The sequence below is a fragment of the Helianthus annuus genome, chromosome 16 (assembly GCF_002127325.2).
Source record: "Helianthus annuus cultivar XRQ/B chromosome 16, HanXRQr2.0-SUNRISE, whole genome shotgun sequence".
NCBI classification, from domain to species: domain Eukaryota; kingdom Viridiplantae; phylum Streptophyta; class Magnoliopsida; order Asterales; family Asteraceae; genus Helianthus; species Helianthus annuus.
Genome location: NC_035448.2, coordinates 143,448,044 through 143,470,315, shown reverse-complemented (window position 1 = coordinate 143,470,315; position 22,272 = coordinate 143,448,044). Strand labels below are relative to the sequence as shown.

The following is a 22,272-nucleotide window of genomic DNA, read 5'->3' as shown; positions in this document are numbered from 1 at the left end:
CAAGAAATGAGTCACAAAATTTCACTCAACAACAAAGTGGGAGAGAAAGGCTCGAAGATACTATATCTCGCCTCGTCTCTGATACTGACAAGAAAAATTCGGAAAGGTTCCTACAATTAGAATCAAACTTTAGGAATCAACAAGCTAGCATTCAAAATATAGAAAAACAAATAAATCAACTAGCTCAAAATTTTTCCGAAAGACCACAAGGCGCGTTACCCAGCAATACCGAAACCAACCCGAAGGCACAAGTTCACCTCATCACGCTACGAAACCGAACCGTAGGGCCTGCAGAAGTACCTCCAACCGCGGAAGAATCAACGCCAACACATCTGCAGGAGAAGGACCCTCCCCCATCAACAGAGCCTACCAAGGCTCCTCGAGTTCCGTACCCCGGTAGGTTAATTCGTCAAAAAACCAACGAGCAATTCGCAAAGTTCGAAAGTTTGTTAAAACAATTGCATGTCAATATTCCTTTTATCGAAGTCCTAACCCAAATGCCCAAATACTCTAAATTTATGAGGGACTTCCTTACACATAAAAAGAAAATTGAGAATTTGCAATTAGTTAATTTAGGCGAAGAATGCTCTGCCCTCGTACTCAATAAACTACCCCAAAAGAAGATCGATCCCGGAAGCTTCACGATTCCGTGCTCAATAGGGGAATCTCCCGTTCGCAATGCCTTGGCCGACTTAGGGGCAAGCATTAACCTCATGCCCTCTTCAATGTTTAAAAGGCTTGGCTTGGGAACCCCAAGCCCCACAAAAATAAGCATACAACTCGCGGATCGATCGGTCAAGTTCCCGCAAGGTGTCATCGAGAATGTCTTGGTAAGGGTAAGCAGGTTTGTTTATCCTGTTGACTTTGTCATATTCGACATGGAGGAAGACAACGAGGTCCCCCTTATTCTAGGGAGGCCTTTCCTTGCCACCGCACAAGCAGTAGTGGACATGAATGAAGGGACACTAACGTTGAGGTATGGGGACGATGAGGTAAAGTTCGGAGTTGGGAAAAGAATAGAGGATGACGACCCGGTCCACTACATGAAGGTTATCGACTCAAGCTTGGATGCCGCTCTCCGACGGTGTAACTTGGGAGGCAAGGCACCCCAATCAAAGGACGTGTAACCGGGAATTGGGTCTAGCCAAGGACCCTTATAAACGTGGCGCACCACGGAGGCATTCCGCGGACCTATCCTTAGTTTAGTTTAATCTTTTAGTTTTTGCAGAATAAAACACACTCATGGTGGTAATGGATGAAAAAGGGAACGAGAAAAAATGGAACCATGCAGAAGAACAGAACAAACCGACAAAAATCTCCATAACAGAAGGCTCCACACGGGCCGTGCCCAACCAACACGGCCCCGTGCTGAGCCCCCTGCAGGAAATCACCCAGTTCAGGTAACTGGACACGGGCCGTGTTCAGCGAACACGCCCCCGTGTCCAGGCTTCTGTTTCAATTCTATAATTTTTGTTACTGGCACTTGACCACGGGGCCGTGCCCGGTCAACACGGGGCCGTGTCCAGAGCGCCAGTAACACAAATCTTTGTTTTTAAACACACTTTTACATATTCTAATCAACCAAAAACTCTATTTTTGGACACATTGAGGACAATGTGTAATTTAAGTGTGGGGGGGATGCTAAAACCTTGGAATTTTGCAAAATCCTAAAACAAGCCTTACACAAAACTCTATTGGAACCGCTAAACACCCCAAATTTTTTCAAAAACTTTTTCATTTTTTTTATTTACTTGTCTTAGTTTAAGTTGGGAATAACAAGTTATAAAAGGGTTATATTTTTACAAACTTACAATCGATAGCGTCGTGATAAAAAGAACTAACATAAGAAAATTATGAAACGGTATAACAAGTCTAGCTAAAATTCGATTATATATGCTTGGTCACATTAAAAACCCATTCCCACAAAAAAGTGAGTTTTGAGCCTTTATTGAGCATAAAAATACACATACTTAGATTAAATGCTCATTTTTCGTTTCTTGTGTGAATAGCCGCTCGGTCTTTACAAATCTAGAACTTGCCACGACGATACATTCCCGGTCCTTACCAACTTAAACCCAAGTAAGTAAATGATGGAGGCATTAGGACTAACTATTTTTCTTTCAAAACCATTATTTTTCATTTTTTTTTTACTTACCCAAAATCCCCCTAGAAAACCCCTTTGAGCCTAAACCTTTCATTTCATTACCCCAAAAACAATTTTTTTTACCCACCAAAAACCTTTTTCATTTTTTCACCTTTATTTTAGTAACATACTCGGTTTTTCATAAACATACCCTTTACGTGACGAAAAAAAAAAAATAAAAAAATGATGAAGTCAAAAACAAACATAAGCTACAAAAAGCTTGTTTGGAGAAATACTTCAAAAATAAATGTCACCAAAAATAAGGTATTTCACGAAAACCGACATTTGTTACGATTTTCGCCCTTTTTACTAACCACTAACCAACCACCCACCTTTAAACCCAAGCCTTCACCCCAAAAGACCTCTTGATATTTACAAAGGTAAAAGTTAAAAAGGAGGAGGATTGATCGTTTGGCAAGCATATGGAAAATGTAAATCCGTGCCGCTCTCGAGCGATTCACTTAAATATACACCTTCGGCCGAGTGATTGAGTGATCTCCCGTGAGGTATGTGAACTTGTATATAAATGGAATTTTAATAAAGCATGCTATGCCAAATTAAGTAGTTTATCTTATGAAAAGTTCAAAATAAACCATGACGAATAAGATTGTAAATAAAATAAAAATAGAACCTATCTAAACCTTGGATTCCCGACACTCTAGGACAAGTTGAAAAACTTCTCTTCTACCTATTCCATTTGGGAGTGTAAGCCACATTAAAAGAGTTTTGCTTGAGGACAAGCAAAAGTTCAAGTGTGGGGGTATTTGATGTGTGTAAAATGCAACATATAAAACACATCAATTAAGGCATAAAACTAACCCTTTTTAAGTACTAATGTTGGAAAAAGAGTGTTTTTGTCTTCCTTTTGTATTTTCAGGATGAAATGAGCTCAAAATCACAAAAGAAGCAAAAAGACTACTAAATCTACCATAAATACAAGAAAAGGAACAAAAGTGAACTGCCCGGACCCTCAACGGCACCTCCCAAGACAAAGAGAAGAGAAACAGAGTCTGAACACGCCCCGTGTCCAGCGAACACGGGGGCGTGCCCAGGAAGCAGCAGAAAAGACAAACCAGTAGAAGCTTCCATTGCTCACCACGGGGCCGTGCCCAGCGGGCACGGGGGCGTGTTGAAAGTACAGCAGGCGCATTAATTGTAATTCGCAATTACAATTAATGAAGAGAGAGAATGTCAGACGGGCACGGGGCCGTGTTCAGCGAACACGGGGCCGTGTCCAGCGTTCTGTTCAGCCTATAAATAGAGGAGCTTGGTTTCATTCTCTCTCATCCCTTGGCACACCACCTCTCTCACACTTCATCCACCACCCATCACCACCATAACACCATCATCCACCACCATCATCCATTGTCCATCATAGAGTGTGTGAGTCGTCTCGGGATCCAAGATTGATCGTAAGAGTTCTTGACAATCAAGGCCATGTTTGCCTAAGTCTCTTACATCACTTGGTGAAGACAAGTGTTTAGTATAATACTTTTTATTTTTAATCTTTTGCACTTTTTATTTGGTTTTGTATTAATGACTTTAATAACTAGTTACTTATGTTGAAGGTGATCTTTCCTTATCGTTTGTCCGTGGTGTCTTGGCGTTATTTTACTGTCTATATAAAATAAAAGATTTTCACCATTCATATCTCCACGGTCTATATGGAGGTATGTTGGCTACCTGGTCGGGGGTTAAGGGAACGGTTTGGTAAAGGTCTTGCCCTTGTTCAGCGTTTAGAGGTCCTGCTTGGGACCTGGGTCAAATTTAGTAGGATCTCCTTCAATGCCCATAGGTATTGGATGGCGGGGATCCAAACTCTTTGACCCCCTCATAAGCTAACTACTATTAATACTATAACCCGGCTATTTAGGACTGTATCCCTGCTGACTCAGACTACTTAGCCGAGGGTAACGTCACCGCCAAAAGCGGGGCCTACCATAATTTGCATTAATAACTTAATTCATTATCTTTCAATAATCCGACCCTTTAGGATTGTATCCTTGCTGACTCAAACTACTGGGTTGAGGGTAACGTCACCTTCAAAAGAGGGGCCTACTACAATAACTAAGATAATCTCTTAAACAAGTGCAAAAGTGCGAAAATAATCAAAGGTTATACTAATACACGTGTCGGATCCAAGTGATTCATCTTGTCTATCTGTTTTTATTTTATTTTATTTTTCAGCATTTAGTTAGTTTTTATTTTTCTTAGTTTAAAACATTTTTCTAACTTTTTGATTTGATTAGACGTTGAGGATAAACCGGTATTAAAAGCTCTTGTGTCCTTGGACGACCTCGGTATCTTACCAACACTATACTACGTCCACGATGGGTGCACTTGCCCATATGTGTGTTTAGTGTTAGTAAATATCGTGTTTTATAAATTTAAAACTTGGCTAAAAGTGTAAAAAGGGCTTAATTATATATCTAAAAATATAACACACTTCACGCACATCAATATAAGTATAATGTAAATGTATAATTCGTGAACATGAGTATAGTGTAAAACGTATGAGTATGAATTTTAGTGTAAAAGATAATGATTTTGTATACGGTATCAATCGTAACATATGAACTTAAGTACGTAAAAGACCAAGAAGTTTTGAGTATAAAAGAAAACGAAAATGAGTAATATATGTGAAATTGTCGTGAGATATAAACTAAAACACGTAAAACGATAAACATATATGGTTGTTTGAGCAAGGCGTGAAGTTTAATTAAACCAAGATAGATTGAATGGGTATGAAATAAAGAATCTAGTTTGTAATGTAAAGAGAATATAAAACATCTATTGATTATGTGAATTGTACTTTGTAAAGAATGGAAATACTACCACGGTTTTAAAAGAATTTACATAGTTCGAAAATTTGTCGGTTCTTACGAAGTTTCCTTGCCCACGTGTTTTGAATTTAATTGACGTATCGAGTGAGGTTTTGAAAAGTTCTAGAGGTTAATAAGTTTGCATCGTTTTAACTTTGTATTAGAAAATTTTGAAGTTTACAGATTCTTGTGAAAAATTGATCCTTAGAAAAAGGAATTTGGTATACGAACTTAGTGATTGTTGAAAAAGCGTCTTTAATAAAACGTTTACTTGATTTTGAAAGAATATATATATATATATATATATATATATATATATATATATATATATATATATATATATATATATTAGTAATTGATTGAATAATATTAGTAATATTTTATAGGTGTGTGCGAAGAAAAAAAAAATTGGTTTGATTCCTAATTGAAGATCGAAATCTCTAGTTTAATGATATGAGATGAGCTTGTTTTAATAATTACGTTGAATATGAAATTTCGTGGGCAATGGGTTTATTAGACCGACTAAGTTGATGAGTAGCATTTCATGAAATTTTTGAATATTGAAGAACAAGCGTTTACGAAAAAGTTAAAAATTTTGTGTATGTGAGCTATATGAAAATAGATGGTAGGGTAAGAAATCCCTTTATATAAATAATGCATTTTGAATAATTAGAGGTTTGATTAATGATAAACGATTTAGATGTAAACATGATCGGGTTTACATAATATAGTCTATTAAAAGAAAGTATCGGTAACGATCACCAAGGTAAAGGAATCACCCCTAAGCCATTGGCGAGGTCGTTGTAAGATGAGAAAAAGAAGCGAAGTTAATCATCAAGGTAAGGAAATCACTCCTATCTTGATGATATGTCTCCACTTGTCGTTACAAAAAATGTAAATAAAATTACGAGAAAGTATGCATGCTAATACTGCATAATCGTATGAAAAGTAAAAGTATGATGTATGCGCAAAAGTGAAATCTCACAAATAGTTCAAAATTGACAAGAGAGAATTTCATCATAAAAGATCGAAAATAATAAAGCGTAAGTTCGATTAAAATTTGGATGGTTCCAAAATGGAACGTTGACTAACCAAAGTGGTCGAAAGGTCTCCTGAAATTGGGAAGCATGCTTTGGCCTAATAGGTGGTATTCACCCTTCCAGTTACTACATGCCCCAATTCAATCGAAAATTCGAGACTTGGTGGGATCTTTAAAATCAAGGAGTGGGACTAGTCGACGAGGTGCGGGTTTCACCCCTAACTTGACGACTTTGTACCCTCAATGTGGTTGGTACTCGTCGGGTCAAAATTAAATTTCGACACGTTGACGAGGGTCCACTAGAATTTGAAATTGAAATTTCCATTAAGATGTGGGTTCACCCCTAACTTAATGGTGTAATTTCATGCAAAAAAAAAAAAAAATAGAATTTAAACGGAATGAGAGTCGTTTGTATAATATGAGTGTTGACGGAATTTTAATAATCAAGAAAAATCTTAGAAAGAGCGTATGTTAAGGGAATAAACGAACAAGTATAAACACGTAAGAAGGCATGTCGAGAATAACACATAAAGAATAGAACAATAAAGCAAGTATCAACACATAATAAATCAAGTATCAACACATAAGTGACATGTATGTTTAAAAGATAAAAAGAGGATAATTAAGAAACAAATAAAGTAGCATGCAAGTAGTTTCAAGAAAAGTATAAGAATAAGGCTCTAAAACTATAGACTAGGTAAAAGCATTCCTACTTTTCCTAATTCCCTATAGTTATGGCTCTGATACCAATCTGTCACACCCCAACCGATGGCGGAAACATCGGGATGAGACGAAGTGTGTATAGATTGCTAGAGACGTCATAACACTACGTGACAATATTTAATTAAATTCAAATTTCATTTCAAAACTAAATTGTCATACAAGATTCAAATAGAAATAACAACATAGTTCCAAATTGTAACATAACAACAAAAGATAGATTAATCTAGGTGTGTATCTAGTCCACCCTAAATCTTGTTTCGTCTTGTGTATCATCTCAATAATTAACCTGCAACATGTATTAAAATAGAGTTCAATGCAAAAGCAAAGGCGAGTATACAAGTTTGACTACATAGCATAATAGAATAAAAACTCATATCCAACATGTTACTAAGTGAATAAATTTACTAGCAATGCAATTTTTGGCGTACAATATGATCAAACCCATGAATACAACGCATAAAAATAGCCTAATCCCAATCGTTCAGCGGGGTGGTAATGTTTAACTTAACAATACCCAATTAGAATAGCGGGCGGGGCGTTAATCCTATAGCGCTATAATTGTTAAGGTGGGCTAGCAAAGTTAATGAGCATATACGTTCCAAATCGTTCAAATAGAGCATACAAGAATCATAAGTAAAGCACATTAGTTTCATGTTTGTACAAGGATTGAGTATGTTTAGTTTAGTTTAAAGATGTTTGCATAATTATACATGTTGCATCCCAAAGTGTAAAGGGGAAAAAGGGATCGAGTATACTCACATTGGTTGCGTATGAGAATTCCTTGAAATAACGCACGAGTGAAGGTGGTGAAATTCCAAAAGATACGAACGTAAACGATTATCCTAAATATTAAATATTACACGAGAGGTGATTACTACAAGTTTAAATAAATATCCTAATATTTGTGAATTGCATATTAGGTGTTTATGTTATTATAGTTTAACTCATTATTAATGTTAACAAAATAAAATGAAATAAATAAATAAAGGAAATAAAAACTAACACGAGAAGATATTAAAGTTTTGAGTTGAATGATACCTAACTATAAATTTTAGTGACTCTTGGTTTTAGGATAGTCGGTTTGTCTCAAAATTGAATGTTAAAAAAAATCACAGAAAAAAAAAAAATACAACCAAATAATAATAACAATATTAGTAAATTAATATGAGTGGTATCAAGTTATAAGCCAGCCATAACCACAGCTTTTACAACAACAATACTGACCAACTGGGTTTAATTCCATTTAACAAAATGAAAGGTTTAATTCATTTGCAAATGTTTTAAACTAGAGCATGTGATTCACCTGCTTATTAGAAAAAAAAAACAAGAACCTTAATATAGTGAGAAAGCATAGGGAGTTGGTCTAGAACCCGTGACCTTTGAATTGTTTTTTTGTAATGGTTCAAGATTGTTATTGTTTTTTTTTCTTTTTCTTTTTAAACATGCAGCATGGTTATCTTCTTCTTTAATATCCGAACAAGAAAAACCTGCCCAAACTGGACATTACAAAATCATCGGCATAGTTTGTTTTCGTTAATTCGACTGACGGTGTTACTTGTATAATATTAAAACAAAATCGACAGGGAAATAAATAAGAAATATATACCGAAACAACGGCTCGTGGATCTCCGGCTAGTTCCGTATTCTCCGGCAACGTCTCGATCTTTTCTCCGGTGAGAGGTGTCCTTGTTTTCAGCGGCTTGGCTCACTCCGCGGACGTCTTTGAGAGTGGAGAAAAGGATATTTATTAAAGCTTCAGAAAACAACCTCGGTTTCTTATAAAAAAAATGAAGTTGTTAAACTTTCCGAATAGAAATGGATCGATAACAGTCATCCGCTTATTCGTTACCGAACAGAGGGCGTCGTGATACCGTCGCGAACTTCGGGCGGCTCCGGTGAACTCCGGTTGAGCTCCGATGGTTTGCGGTTTCTCCGGCGAGTCGTTAGCGAAGCGTAGAGGATTGCGAAAGGTTGTGAGGGTGTGGGATTGTTGTGCAAAAAAGAGGTTTATGGTAAGGATTGAAAGGCATAAAGGAGCTTGGTTGCATTTATGATAAGGTTCTCGAAACACAGGAAACGTGTAAATGATACCGAGTCCCGAGAAGAAGGCATGTTTGTCTAGTATAGTTTTGGCGGCAAATTTGGTTCATATGAAGGTCACGATGGCTTTGTTTGAATAAACAGTTAAAAGGCATTCTTTTCTTTCTTTCCTTTTTTTTATTTTTTTTTATTTTATCAACATATTACTTTTGGTTCAATTGAAAAAAAATACGTTTCACCCAAGATTTAAGTTAGCACTTTTGAGTTTAAAATTCACTATTATAATTATTATTATTTAAACTTTAAGAGAAATATTCGGGTTATTAGATAGTGCCACGAGTAAAAATATAAAGTTTAAAACTTGAAGAGGTGGTGACGAAAATTAAACTTGAGGGTTCGAAAAATATTCACTGCCTTTCAACCATAACATACAAAACACAATACAACCCTTGAAGTGTAGAAATTGCATCAAAAAAAAAATGAAACTTTTGTGTCTGGGTATCTTTTCAGTTAACCCAATTTATGACTCCAAAACGGATCGGATTTTGGGAACTAAATTTGACGGATGTTACATTAAACTTGAAACTTTTGAACTTATGTTATAACTTTAAACTTATGCTTCCGCTTGCAACTTAAACTTAATTGTTTTGAAACACCAATCGTATTGGTTAAACTTTTATGATCCTTATATGCTTGTTCAGTATGATTGGTGGCTGGATCCTGGTCAGTCACGCCTCCAAGCGGTAGTACTCCGCAGGTGGGATTTTGGGGGTGTGACACCTGTTAGTCGTAGTCTGGTGAAAGTTGATAGTTTGGTTAATCCAGCAAGATACAAACTTTTCACGGTACGGATCCAACCAGGATTTCTTCAAATAATCAAAAACCTCTAAAATTAAAAAACGTAAATAGTCAGTTTTTGTTATTATATAAAATTTGAACATAATTATGTAAGAAATACTCACGTTCACGGTCAGCTTCTTTCAGCTGTGCTTCAAGGTTTTCCAAGTTATACCTGTATATTTCCTCGGTCGTAGACTCGCACAATGTCCAAAATGTACGTACGAATTCTTTCCACTCCTTGTCAGAGAATTTCTTCTTGCTGTTCTTATTAATATTTTTTTGAATATGGAACCGACAAAGATACTTATGCGCTTTTGGAAAAACTTGTTCACACGCGTTCATTAGCGCAAAATCCGTCTTAGGAAAATCACGCGCGGCTCCATACATCCTGCCAGCATAGACTTGATCCTCTGCAACACCCATAGGTAGTTCTCTGACTTCTCAGCGGAAATTACCGCACAAGCAGCCGTAAACGATTTGTTTGTCGACGTCATGCCTACGACCTGAACAAATGGCAGGTTGTACATGTTCGTTTTGTATGTGGCGTCAATCAATAGCACATGCGGGAAGGCACACCACATAGTGAATGATTTTTCGTGAACAAAGAAGACGTCTTCAACTTCGTTCGATATCTCATTCGTGCGCATGTAATAAGTGTAATTTTTTTCGATAAGAATGTTTTCAAGTTTTTGCATCGGAGACTTACCGACATTTTTTTCGGCGTTGATCTTCTGAACAGCGTTGTGTATATCTTTCGGAATAAGCTTTCTAGCCGGATTGTTTTTTGTCAGCGTTCGCCAGATACTTTGGTTGCGAATATCTTGCTCTGCCAGCTCCTTAACCAGTTTTTTGTCCTCCGAAGAAAGCCTTCTCGCATACGCGTGACCCTCGAAGTTTTCAATAGGAGTGTGGTTATGCTTCGCCTTCGTCACCTCGATCCTCCAAACACTTCCGGATGATTCCGAAAACCCGATTATCTCGAACGGGCAGCCTATTTTCTTGCTACCCGTTTTCCTCTGTGTAGCTACACTCTTATGCTCCCCACCAAAAGTACATTGAAACCAAATCTTGTAATTCTCTCCTCTTTTATTCGACATCTTAGTCACAATGAGGTAACCATTGTCTTTTGCCGTGTCTTGTACCCAACGCACCAACTCTTTACGTGACGAAAAGGTCTGCGTTGTATCAAACGAAAATGTAACCGGGTAACAACCTTCCTCGTCAACAGACACATCCTCCGGCTCACCATCGTCACCGAGGTTCGAATAGACTTGATGTTCAAAGCTCTGTTCACAACCGTAACTCTGGTTTGGATAACACTCCTGCTGTACAAAGCTTTGCTCGCCACCGTAACCGAAATTCGAATAACCTTGTTGACACCCGTAACTGTCGTTTGGATAACACTCCTGCTGTACAAAGCTATAGTCGCCACCGTAACCGAAATTCGAATAACCTTGTTGTGCGTAAGGGTCCTCCACAGGGGTATTCAAATCCAGCTGCACCGTGTTATCACGATAACGAATGCCAGATACAACCTCTGTCTCCCTCAAGTTGGACGACACCGGTTTCTCAAACGAGTCAGAAATAGCGGTCCCCTCGTAAGAATCAGGAACAACTGACTCGTCAGAATATTGACCGAAAAGATAGTTACTGAACCACGACATCGTTTTTTCAAAAAATGTAACTAATAGAGCAAAGAAGATCGACAAAAAACAATCGGAGTTATGAATCTTGAGTCTGGCCAGTGATTTAAAGGCAAAATTTGGGGTCGAAGCGTCGCGCTATGGCCAAAGCGCGGCGCTTAGGGTTCACAGGGCGACTGAAACCTCGTATCACCTTTATGTCTGTCAGTCTGTCAGTCAGTCGAAACCTCGTATCAACTTTTGTCGCCCTAAGCGCCCCGCTTTGGCCATAGCGCGGCGCTTAGGGGTGTGAAAATTATTTTGGCCGTGTGTGATTAGCATGATCCCACTCTATATCCCACATCTACCCAAATAAAAAAAACTCACCTACTTCCTTTCTATAAATAGCACTATATATAAGAAATTTCGAGTATTAGTTTCTATAAAGGAAACACTCTAATATAGAGAATCGTGAGTACACAATGTCTTGTTAGGGTGTTGCTAGTAGTTGTTTTCGGAGCGAGTAGGAGTACGACTAGGAAGACTCTATTAGATAGTTTTAAGGTATGTTCTCATTTAAGTTTATGTCTAGTTAATTTTATTATTATTATTATTTTAAGTGTTAGGGTTATTGTCAGGAGTGAGTATTAAGTAGCCTAGCCTTAGTTAGGCATGGACTAATCAACCATACTTAAACAAGACAACGTTAACCAATATTTAACCATGATAATAACTAGTTAGGTGTACTTTTACCTAACCTACGATTTATGTAATTGTGTCAGGACCCTAGATATTATGTGACCATTCTAGCAACTTTTAAACATACGAGTATCATGTTTGTGTTCCCAAAAACTATACACTTGAACCATGTGATTTAATTGTTTTTACTAAGACTGTGCTATATGTTCCTGTAACAAATATATGTGATGTGAAAGAGGTGTTGAGACCATGTAAGGCCTGTAACACACCCATACTTGAATAATGAGTGTGATGTATCATACATACATGTTTGGGAATTGGGGTATTTCAGATCCATGTGTACCTAATGAGGTATTGAGGCTGGGGAAACCGCGGTGAGCCTTCCCAGTATGGGTTGCCCAGTTGTAAAATACGCTCATAATAGGTAGTATGCCACCGTCTTACATAATGGCAGTACGCCAGCCCAATACAGGTATTTGTTTAGTCTGTAAGGCGAATGAGATATATATCCACACACGTTAAAGTAAATGTGGACATACTTGGTTAAACAGAAAACCAAACCACCACCTTCAATTTTGTAACCACATATCTCTTGTTTCATCTTAATCTCATATCTCTAAACTGGAATTGAGCTCTTGAAGTAAAAGTGGACTGCGGTTGCTGTGGTGATATCAACAGAGAGAGAGAGAGAGAGAGACACATACACATAGAGAGAGAGAGAGAGAGAGAGAGAGAGAGAGAGGTGGAGGGTTGATGGACTGGTCACCAATCAAAACAGAAACAGTGGAGCATTTAACCAATCAAACCAAGAAAAAACTGAAAATTAAATTGTGAGGAATAGCAACTTTGATAACTAATAGAGAGGAGATTGATTTTTTTAGCATTCAAAATTAAAAATCAAACAAACAAATATTTAGATTTTAAGAAGCTTGTTTTTTGTTTTCTTTTTGTTTTATGTATATCTGTTTGAAAATCATTACCACAAGTATTCTATTATGTTAATGCATATTTTATGCTTAGACTTGTTGGCATATAAAGCATTCCCCGTGTTTTGTTATATAAATGATGTGTGATCTCGAGTTACCAACCTTGTGCTATTCATACAATGAACTACTTTTACAACTTTATCAACAAAATTATGGCTCATTGAGACTCAACCTTGGACGGCTTTGCTCTACAAAGGACGTATCAAGACACAAGAAACCGTATGAAACCATTTATAGCATTGAGAATCAAGTCCTACATAATATAATATGGATCAATTAAACAGTAACACACTAGAAGAACTTTCTAGCCTTTCAATGATAAATCTTGCTTGTGAATCCAACTAGAAGAGCACGTTGAAGGGACGAAAATTGAAGCAACATTTATCATTGGTTGAACAGGGGTCGCGCAGAAGAGCACAACCAAATCGGGTAACTAAAATGAACCATCTATATGAAGAACAACTTGTTGTATCGATTAAAGAATCTCTCCAAACTTCATTATCTCCTAAATTATGGGACGTGGTTTTGGATAATACACCACACATACTCTTCAATTTTTGAAGAACCGAACATTCATCAACTATGGATGAATAATCTAATGAATAAGAGATTACATGTCTTGTGGAACATGAAGTTGAATAATCATATTAACTAGCTCAACTAACAAAATGCTTCGTCTAAAAGGAAACGTCGGCATAACAATAGTCGCTTGAAAAGAGAGGTGAGAATACAAAGTAAAAAGCATTTGATAATACAATATAAGATGGCCATCATTCCATCAATCAAATGGTTGAGTTTTCAAGTATCTTCTAAGAAAAAATATAAGTATCATGTGAGTGAGTGTGAGTTTGTTATATAAAACCATATAGTTATAACTAGAATGCCATAATACATATTTATAAGTGTGGAAGGGGCGGTTTTAGAACCGTGTGAACCCACAACACCACCCAATTATAGTGTGTCACATATTTCAACCCAAGCTAACGATATCACTTCCAGAGGGTGTAGCCACGTGAACCCCCACATTTCCCAAAAAAAAATTAACGTTTCTTTCTCCTTCCACCATCATGATCTTGGTTCACCAACCTGCTTTCCATCCCATCATGCATGATATTTGGACTTGCAATGGTGTTCTAATGCCATCACTTGAACACAAACCTCCTAATCATGCATGATATTTGGACTTGTTAGTATAGTTAGTTACAATAAATAAGTTTGTTAATATATATAGGCAGGTTAGTAAGTTAGTTAGGTCAGTTAGTTAATCCGTTTCTCTGTATGTATATAAGCTGAGTAATGAATAAAGTCAAACAAGTTTTACCCTAATTCCTCTTTTACGAACAAGATGGTATCAGAGCGATTCTAAACTCCGATCATCTTCTTCAATCATTCAAGCTCCGATCATCTTCGAATCTTCATCTTCTTTCTGATTTGTGATAGATAATCATTTTTCTGTTCCAATTAGACGTTTCTTTCTGATCAATTTTTCAATTTCTCTTCTCAAAACACAGCTAATCATGTCTGATTCAAGTGCGAACACCAATTCATCTAATAATACGCCGATTGATTCTTCAAATCCTCTCTATTTGCATCCTTCAGATCACCCTGGGATGATTCTTGTAACCAAATCGTTTGATGGATCTGGATTTGGAGCATGGAAGCGTGCGATTACAATCGCTTTATCAGCAAAGAACAAATTAGGGTTTATAGATGGAACTTTTTCCAGACCTGCAAATTCTTCTCTCACGTTATGGCAACGATGCAATGATATGGTCATCTCCTGGATTCTTAATACTTTATCCAGAGAAATCAGTGAAAGCGTTTTATATACTGAAACGGCACAAAGACTTTGGACCGAACTCAATGATAGATACGGTCAAGCTAATGGTGCGAAATTGTATCAGTTGCAGAAGAATTTATGTCAAATCTCTCAAGGTACGAATGATATTGCGACTTATTTTACTAAAATCAAGTCAAACTGGGATGAGTTAAATGCTTTGATGTTACTTCCTCAATGTTCTTGTGGTGCATCTCATCTTCTCGCTAAACGAGAAGAGGATCAAAGATTAGTCCAATTTCTTATGGGACTTAACCCTAGTTATGATAATGTGAGAGGAAATATACTGATGATGAAACCACTTCCATCAATTAATCAAGCGTATGCACTTCTCATTCAAGATGAGAAACAAAGGGAAATTCATTCAAATAATCCATTTGTCTCTGAATCTGCTGCCATGAATGTTTCGAATCAAGCTTTTAATGGAAGATCTGATAACAAGAAAACTTTTGTATGTTCACACTGCAAGAAGACTGGACACACTGCAAGCAAGTGTTATCGTCTTGTTGGGTTTCCTAAAGACTTCAAATTCACAAAGACTAAAAGATTTGCTGGAAATGTGTCAACTGATGAGAAAGGAAATAATGACCAGTTCATTGAGTCACCTGTTTCACAGTCACCTGCTGGTATATCTCAAGATCAGTACAATGGACTGATGCAACTTTTGCAGAAAGTATGTTTAGAGAAAGGAAGCAATGACAACAATCCTTTTACTACCACAAACATCAGTCATGCCAATTTCGCAGGTATTATGGCTTGTTCTTCTACATCTTTAGGAACAAAATGGATCATTGATACCGGTGCGAGCGACCATATGTGTTATGATGAACGTATTTTGTCAGATATTCAATTGCTTCCAAATCCAATTTTCATTGGGCTTCCTAATGGACAGATTATTCCTGTTCATAAATTTGGTTCAGTTCATCTCAATGCTAACCTCACACTATATCACGTCCTTCATGTTCCTCAATTTAAACATAATCTTCTTTCTGTTCCTAAACTGTGCAATGATTCTAATGGGATTGTGTACTTTACTAATAAATCTTGTATGTTGCAGGCCCCTTCAAAGAGGAAGCCACTGGTTCTTGGTGACTTGCTTCAGGGGTTGTATCTTTTAAGAGCAACAATGCCTTCGATAACAACAGTTTCCAATAATGCATTTTTCTTTACTAAATCTTCTTGTAATACTGTTGTTAGTAGTAAGATTTGGCATCATAGGCTTGGACATTTACCTTTTTACAAACTAAAGCAGTTGAATCTTTGTTCTCATACACATATGGATCCAATTACACCTTGTGATATTTGTCCCAAAGCAAGGCAACATCGTCTTCCATTTCCTCACAGTCACAGATCTACTTCTCAAATATTTGAACTCATTCACATTGACATATGGGGACCATATTCCACATCCACTTATAATGGTTTCAAATATTTTTTGACAATTGTGGATGACTTTAGTCGAACCACTTGGACCTATCTTTTGTCTACCAAAAGCAATGCATTCCCTGTGCTTCAAGGGTTCATAGAAATGGTTAACACTCAATTTAATACCAAAGTCAAATGTATTCATTCTGATAATGCTTTTGAGTTAGGTTCAGGTACTCAACAAACTGAGTATTTTCTAAGCAAAGGCATCATCCATCAAACGAGTTGTGTTGGTGTTCCTCAACAAAATGGCGTTGTTGAAAGGAAACACAAACATTTACTTGAAACAGCCCGTGCTTTACTTTTCCAATCCAGTCTTCCTCTCACTTTCTGGGGAGATTGTGTTCTTACAGCCACTTACCTCATTAATTTGTTTCCCACTAAACTTCTAAGTGGAAAAACTCCTTATGAGGTTTTACTTGGCAAAACACCTTCTTATGCACATTTAAAATGTTTTGGTTGTTTGTGTTATGCCTCCACCATTAAACATGGTAGAGATAAGTTTCAGCCTCGTGCTGTTCCTTGCATTTTTCTTGGGTATCCTTTTGGTAAAAAAGGTTACAAGCTTTATAATCTTCATACGCGTTCTGTTTCTGTGTCTAGAGATGTGATTTTTTTTGAAACAATTTTTCCATCCATTCATCATAATGACCCATCCAACATTTTTCCTTCCATTGATAATCTGATTGATGATTTTCAGCCTGTTCCTATTTCACCTGATGCTTCTCCATCTCTTGTTTCTTCTGATTCTTCTATTCAAAATTCTTCTATTCCTTGTTCTGTTCCAAATCCTCCTGTTCGTCGTTCTTCTCGACCCACACATCCTCCTCCTTATTTGAATGATTATGTTTGTAATCATACTTCTTCTTTTTCTTCTGATTCTCTTGATCAGTCTTCATCCTGCTCTCATACTCTTACCAATTTCTGTTTTTCCACCACTTCTATTCCTGTTCATGAAGTACCTTTGCAAAGCCAACAGCTTCTTCATGCTATTGATACTGTTTCTGAGCCTAAATCTTACACTGAAGCTGCTAAAGATCCTGCTTGGCAGGATGCAATGCTTCAAGAATTTCACGCTCTTGAGGCTAATCGCACTTGGAAAATAGTTGATATTCCTCCCGGTAAGAAACCGATCAAATGTAAATGGGTATACAAGGTAAAGTATCATGCTGATGGCAGAGTAGAACGATGTAAAGCTCGACTTGTAGTTCGAGGTGATACTCAAACAGCCGGTATTGATTATACCGAGACTTTTTCCCCTGTCATTAAAATGACTACTATTCGTAGCCTTATTGCTGTTGCCACAAAGATGAACTGGCAGCTTTGTCAATTAGATGTCAATAACGCGTTTTTACACGGGGATCTTGATGAAGAAATTTATATGCAACCTCCTCCGGGTATGGATCTTTCTTCTCATCAGTGTCTTAAACTACAAAAATCTCTCTATGGTCTAAAACAAGCATCTCGCCAATGGTATGGCAAATTATCTGATGCGCTCAAATCAAAAGGTTACATTCGCTCTTCCAACGATTACTCTTTATTCTCGAAGTCTATGGGTAACTCTGTGGTTTATGTAGCTGTGTATGTTGATGATATCTTGCTTACCGGAAATAATTCTGATGAAATAAATACTCTCAAATCATTTCTCCATTCCACTTTTAAAATCAAGGATTTAGGGCTGCTCAATTACTTCCTTGGCATTGAGATCTTGCAACATTCACATGGTCTTATTATGACTCAACGAAAATTCGCAAAGGATTTGGTCTCTGAATTTCTTCCTGTCAATCCTTCTACAACTTCTTGCCCTTTACCTCCGAATTTACAACTTAAGACCAGTGATGGGCTCCCATTTTCTGATCCTTTGATGTACAGACGTCTTGTGGGTAAATTGAATTACCTCACACATACCCGACCTGACTTGGCCTTTGCAGTGCAATTTCTTAGTCAATTTATGCAGGATCCTCGCGTACCTCATTGGGATGCTGCATTACATACCCTTGCTTATGTTCAAGGTACTTATTCCCAAGGCTTGTTTTTTAATAAAACCGATGATTTGGTTCTCACTGCATACTGCGATTCTGATTGGGCTTCTTGCCCGAATACAAGACGCTCTGTTAGTGGTTATTATATCTCTCTTGGTGGTAGCCCGATTTCTTGGAAATCTAAGAAACAAAATACTGTTTCTTTGAGTTCTGCAGAAGCAGAATACCGGTCTCTTCGACGAGTCACTGCTGAACTTACCTGGCTCACTCGTTTGTTACACGAATTTCATGTTCCCAATGTTTTGCCTATAGCAGTTAAATGTGACAGCCAAGCTGCGATACATATTGCTAAAAACCCTGTTTTTCACGAACGCACCAAACACATAGAGCTTGATTGTCACTTTGTTCGTGAAAAGTTACAAGCTGGATTGATCTCCTTAACGCATACTTCTTCAACTGAGCAACTTGCTGATCTTTTGACAAAGAGTCTTCCTCGACCACAACATCAACATTTGGTTTCCAAGTTGGGTGTTTTACAACCTCCAACTTGAGGGGGGGGTGTTAGTATAGTTAGTTACAATAAATAAGTTTGTTAATATATATAGGCAGGTTAGTAAGTTAGTTAGGTCAGTTAGTTAATCCGTTTCTCTGTATGTATATAAGCTGAGTAATGAATAAAGTCAAACAAGTTTTACCCTAATTCCTCTTTTACGAACAAGAGGACTTGCCATGGTGTTCTAGTGCCATCACTTGAACACGAACCTTCATCTAGGAGGTGCCTAGTCCACCCTAATGTGAATATACTTGTTTATTATTTGATAGAAATGCAAAATTATAGCACATACATGACTAAAAGTGATCGTGCATTATAAGTTTTTTTTATAACACCATGTGTTATGCTTAGTGAATGTGAAAAGTGACACCGTGTAGAAGGATAACTTTTCCTTTCATATTCACTTGAGGGGTGTTATAGTTAGTGAAAGGTCATAAGGTGTTGCTTTGTGATTGACTCCAAAAATAATAACAAATATTATTAAAAATTAATCCGTCTCCTTTCACACTGTGATTCTTGGGTGGCGCTATTGTGTATGAGTTAATGTGAATCCTAAATGGCACCTTCTTCCTTCACCACCACAAACCATAAGTCCATAAGTGAAGGTCGAACCATTTGTCATATGCGCCAACCCTTAGATCATGTGTTATGGCTTTAATTTTTTTTAGTGTCACATAATAAAGTGAGTGTCACATCACTTATATGTAGACACAATGACTCACTTTTTTTTACCTTTAGTGTGTATGATTTCATAAGTTTTTACTACCTACCATCTAAAAAAATAATAAATAAAAAAAAGAAAAAGGAAAGAAATAAGTTGATTGGTTGGTTCAGTAAGGCCTAATGGCCCACTACCCCTTCTCCTTCACGCTTGCTAACTCTTTCCACCCTAACGCCTTCAATCACGCCCCACAAATAATTGTTTAATGTTAAATCAGGGCAACCGTGATAGGGGCGTGATCAAGTTACGCATAGCATTATGAAAATTATCTTTTAGAAAAGATAAAAGGTTATATGCTATGATAGAAATGTAACCCAATAAATATAGGATTCTTTCCTATGGTTACATGCAATATATCAAGTCAACTTCTATCATTCACACTACTTTTTATTACAATTATATACTATTTTTTGTCTAGTTTTACTAAAATAAGTAAAGCCATTCTACTTCATTGAACAAGTCATTAACTTATTTCTATTTACACGTTACAACTACTATATATAACCACCCTTCATTCTTTCACGTCAAATCTCACCATGCAAACTCACCCTCTCTCTCTAAAACCGCAACCCACCCCATAACCACCATTAACCACCGTCAAACCACCACCAACAATGACACACAATCCACCCAATCTCACCACCCTAACCTCCACCAACAAACGCTCACTCTTTGTCCTCCTCTCACTCCTCTTCCTCTTCCTGTTATCCTTTAACGGCGCCTCCATTTTCTCCGTCAAGATTCCCTCACTCGCCGTTAACTCACCGGCAAAACCCTCAAGAAACCTCATCTCTGTACAAGAAGACACCACCTCGGACGACGTCGTTTCGTCACCACCCCCTCCCACCCCCACCACCACCGCCGCCTCCGCCGCTGCCTCTGCGACCGCCGGAGATTCAACAAACTTCGTAAACCCTAATTACCCTAACCCTAATACTTTCTTACCGCTTTTACGTAAATCTCACAGTTTCGAGATCGAATCGGAGAATTTATCAGCCAACCGTAACAAGAAGCTCTTAAAACTGCTGATCGGATATTCCGGCCGCCGGAGAAACAACTTTCCGGCGAGAGTGAAACAGTTTTTCACCAAGAACAACGAAACGACGTCGTCATGTCACATCCGGTTCTTCATGACGTGGATATCATCCTTAACCTCATTCAACGAACGCGCGTTTCACTCGATCGAATCAATCTTCAAATCGCATCCAAACGGGTGCCTTTTAATCGCATCAAACTCACTGGATTCGATCAAAGGTCGACAGATATTACAACCCTTTGTCGAAAAAGGCTTTCGAGTGACCGCAATAGCGCCAGATTTCAACTTCTTGTGCAAGAAAACCATGGCGGAAACGTGGTTTACACGCCTCGTTAGAGGTCATATTCGTACGGGTATCATTCCGTTAGGGCAGAACATATCGAACCTGCTTCGGCTTTGTTTGTTGTACAAATACGGTGGCGTTTATGTAGATTTTGATGTGGTAATATTGAAAAGTTTTAGTGAACTAAAGAACTCAATTGGGGCACAATCAGTTGATCAAGGTTCAAAGAATTGGAGTAGGTTGAATAATGCGGTTATGGTTTTTGATAAAATGCATCCTTTGGTTTACAAGTTTATTGAGGAGTTTGCATTGACATTTAATGGGAACAAGTGGGGGCATAATGGGCCTTATTTGGTTTCTAGAGTGGTGTCCAGGGTTCAAGGGAGGCCTGGGTATAACTTTACGGTGATGCCGCCTATGGCGTTTTATCCGATGAATTGGGACAGGGTTCGGGTGCTGTTTCGTGGGGCGAAGAATGAGTCGGATGCGAGGTGGTTGAAGGTGAAGTATGAGCAGATTAGGAACCAGAGTTATGCACTTCATCTTTGGAATAAGGAAAGTAGAGGGTTGGAGATTGAAGAAGGGAGTATTGTTAGGAAGATTTTGTTGGATCATTGTGTTTTTTGCAATATATCTAGTACTGACTATAATCTGACCACTAGTGATTAGTTCATTCTTTGATTCATGAGTTTGTGTTTTTAGTTGTACATGTTGTTAACTCAATAAGAAGATGAAGAATTTTGATGTTCCTTCACTTATATAAAACACAATGGTACAACTTTTACTGCACAAAGCATAAGTTTTCCCACATTTGAACATGTTATTTCGTTTTTATGTCTATCATATATTCAAGTGCATTATTATATGTTGTAGAGTATCTTAAAAGTGTTAGATTATAAATTGTCATTGAAGTTATTTGTAAATTTCTCATTCTTTGTACCTGTATTTGTAATTGTCTTGTGTATATGTAGTCTTCTCCCCTTCATTGGGGTATTTTCATATTATAAATTTGCAACAAGTTGTTGCTTTATATTGTTGTAATATATGCATTGGGGGTTTTCAAAAAAAAAAGTTACATTTTTCACTTTTAACCCAAAAAGTTTTATCTTTTACATTTTAACTCCTTTTACAATTTAACACCAACACTTTTATATTTTCAACTTTGATCCCCCATACTTTTCATCTTTCGCAAGTTTTTCGTTTTACGTTTCTTTTTATATTTTGCGAGTTAACATGCCGCAACGTGCGTGTGGGGTTCAACGTTTTTTTCCCGTTTAACATGCCAATCGCAATGCGTCTATTTTTCTCCATTTGACAATTCGTCGCAACGCGCGTGTCCTAAAATGTAAAGGCAAAGAATGTTTTCGTGATTATTTTATGAATGTTTTGTAAATTGTGTTTGGATCCAAGTAATTTTATATCTTAAAAAACCTCATGAAAATCTACAACGAGTGCGGCAAAACGAGTTGGATCAAATATAATATGTTTTCGTGATTATTTTATGAACGTTTTGTAAATTTT

At 37.4% G+C, this 22,272-nt stretch overlaps 1 protein-coding gene across 1 annotated transcript; it reads left to right on the top strand.

Moving 5' to 3' along the window:
- Positions 1-19,949: 19,949 nt before the first annotated feature.
- On the top strand, positions 19,950-21,500 carry LOC110915918 (lactosylceramide 4-alpha-galactosyltransferase). Its single transcript, XM_022160668.2, has one exon. It carries the CDS (start codon positions 20,047-20,049, stop codon positions 21,418-21,420), a length of 1,374 nt encoding a protein of 457 aa, XP_022016360.1. The 5' UTR covers positions 19,950-20,046; the 3' UTR covers positions 21,421-21,500.
- The last annotated feature ends 772 nt before the right edge of the window (positions 21,501-22,272 follow it).

Bases quoted from the DNA above. Each gene is read 5' to 3' on its own strand.
- LOC110915918 (XM_022160668.2), top strand. From the start codon at position 20,047: ATGACACACAATCCACCCAATCTCACCACCCTAACCTCCACCAACAAA.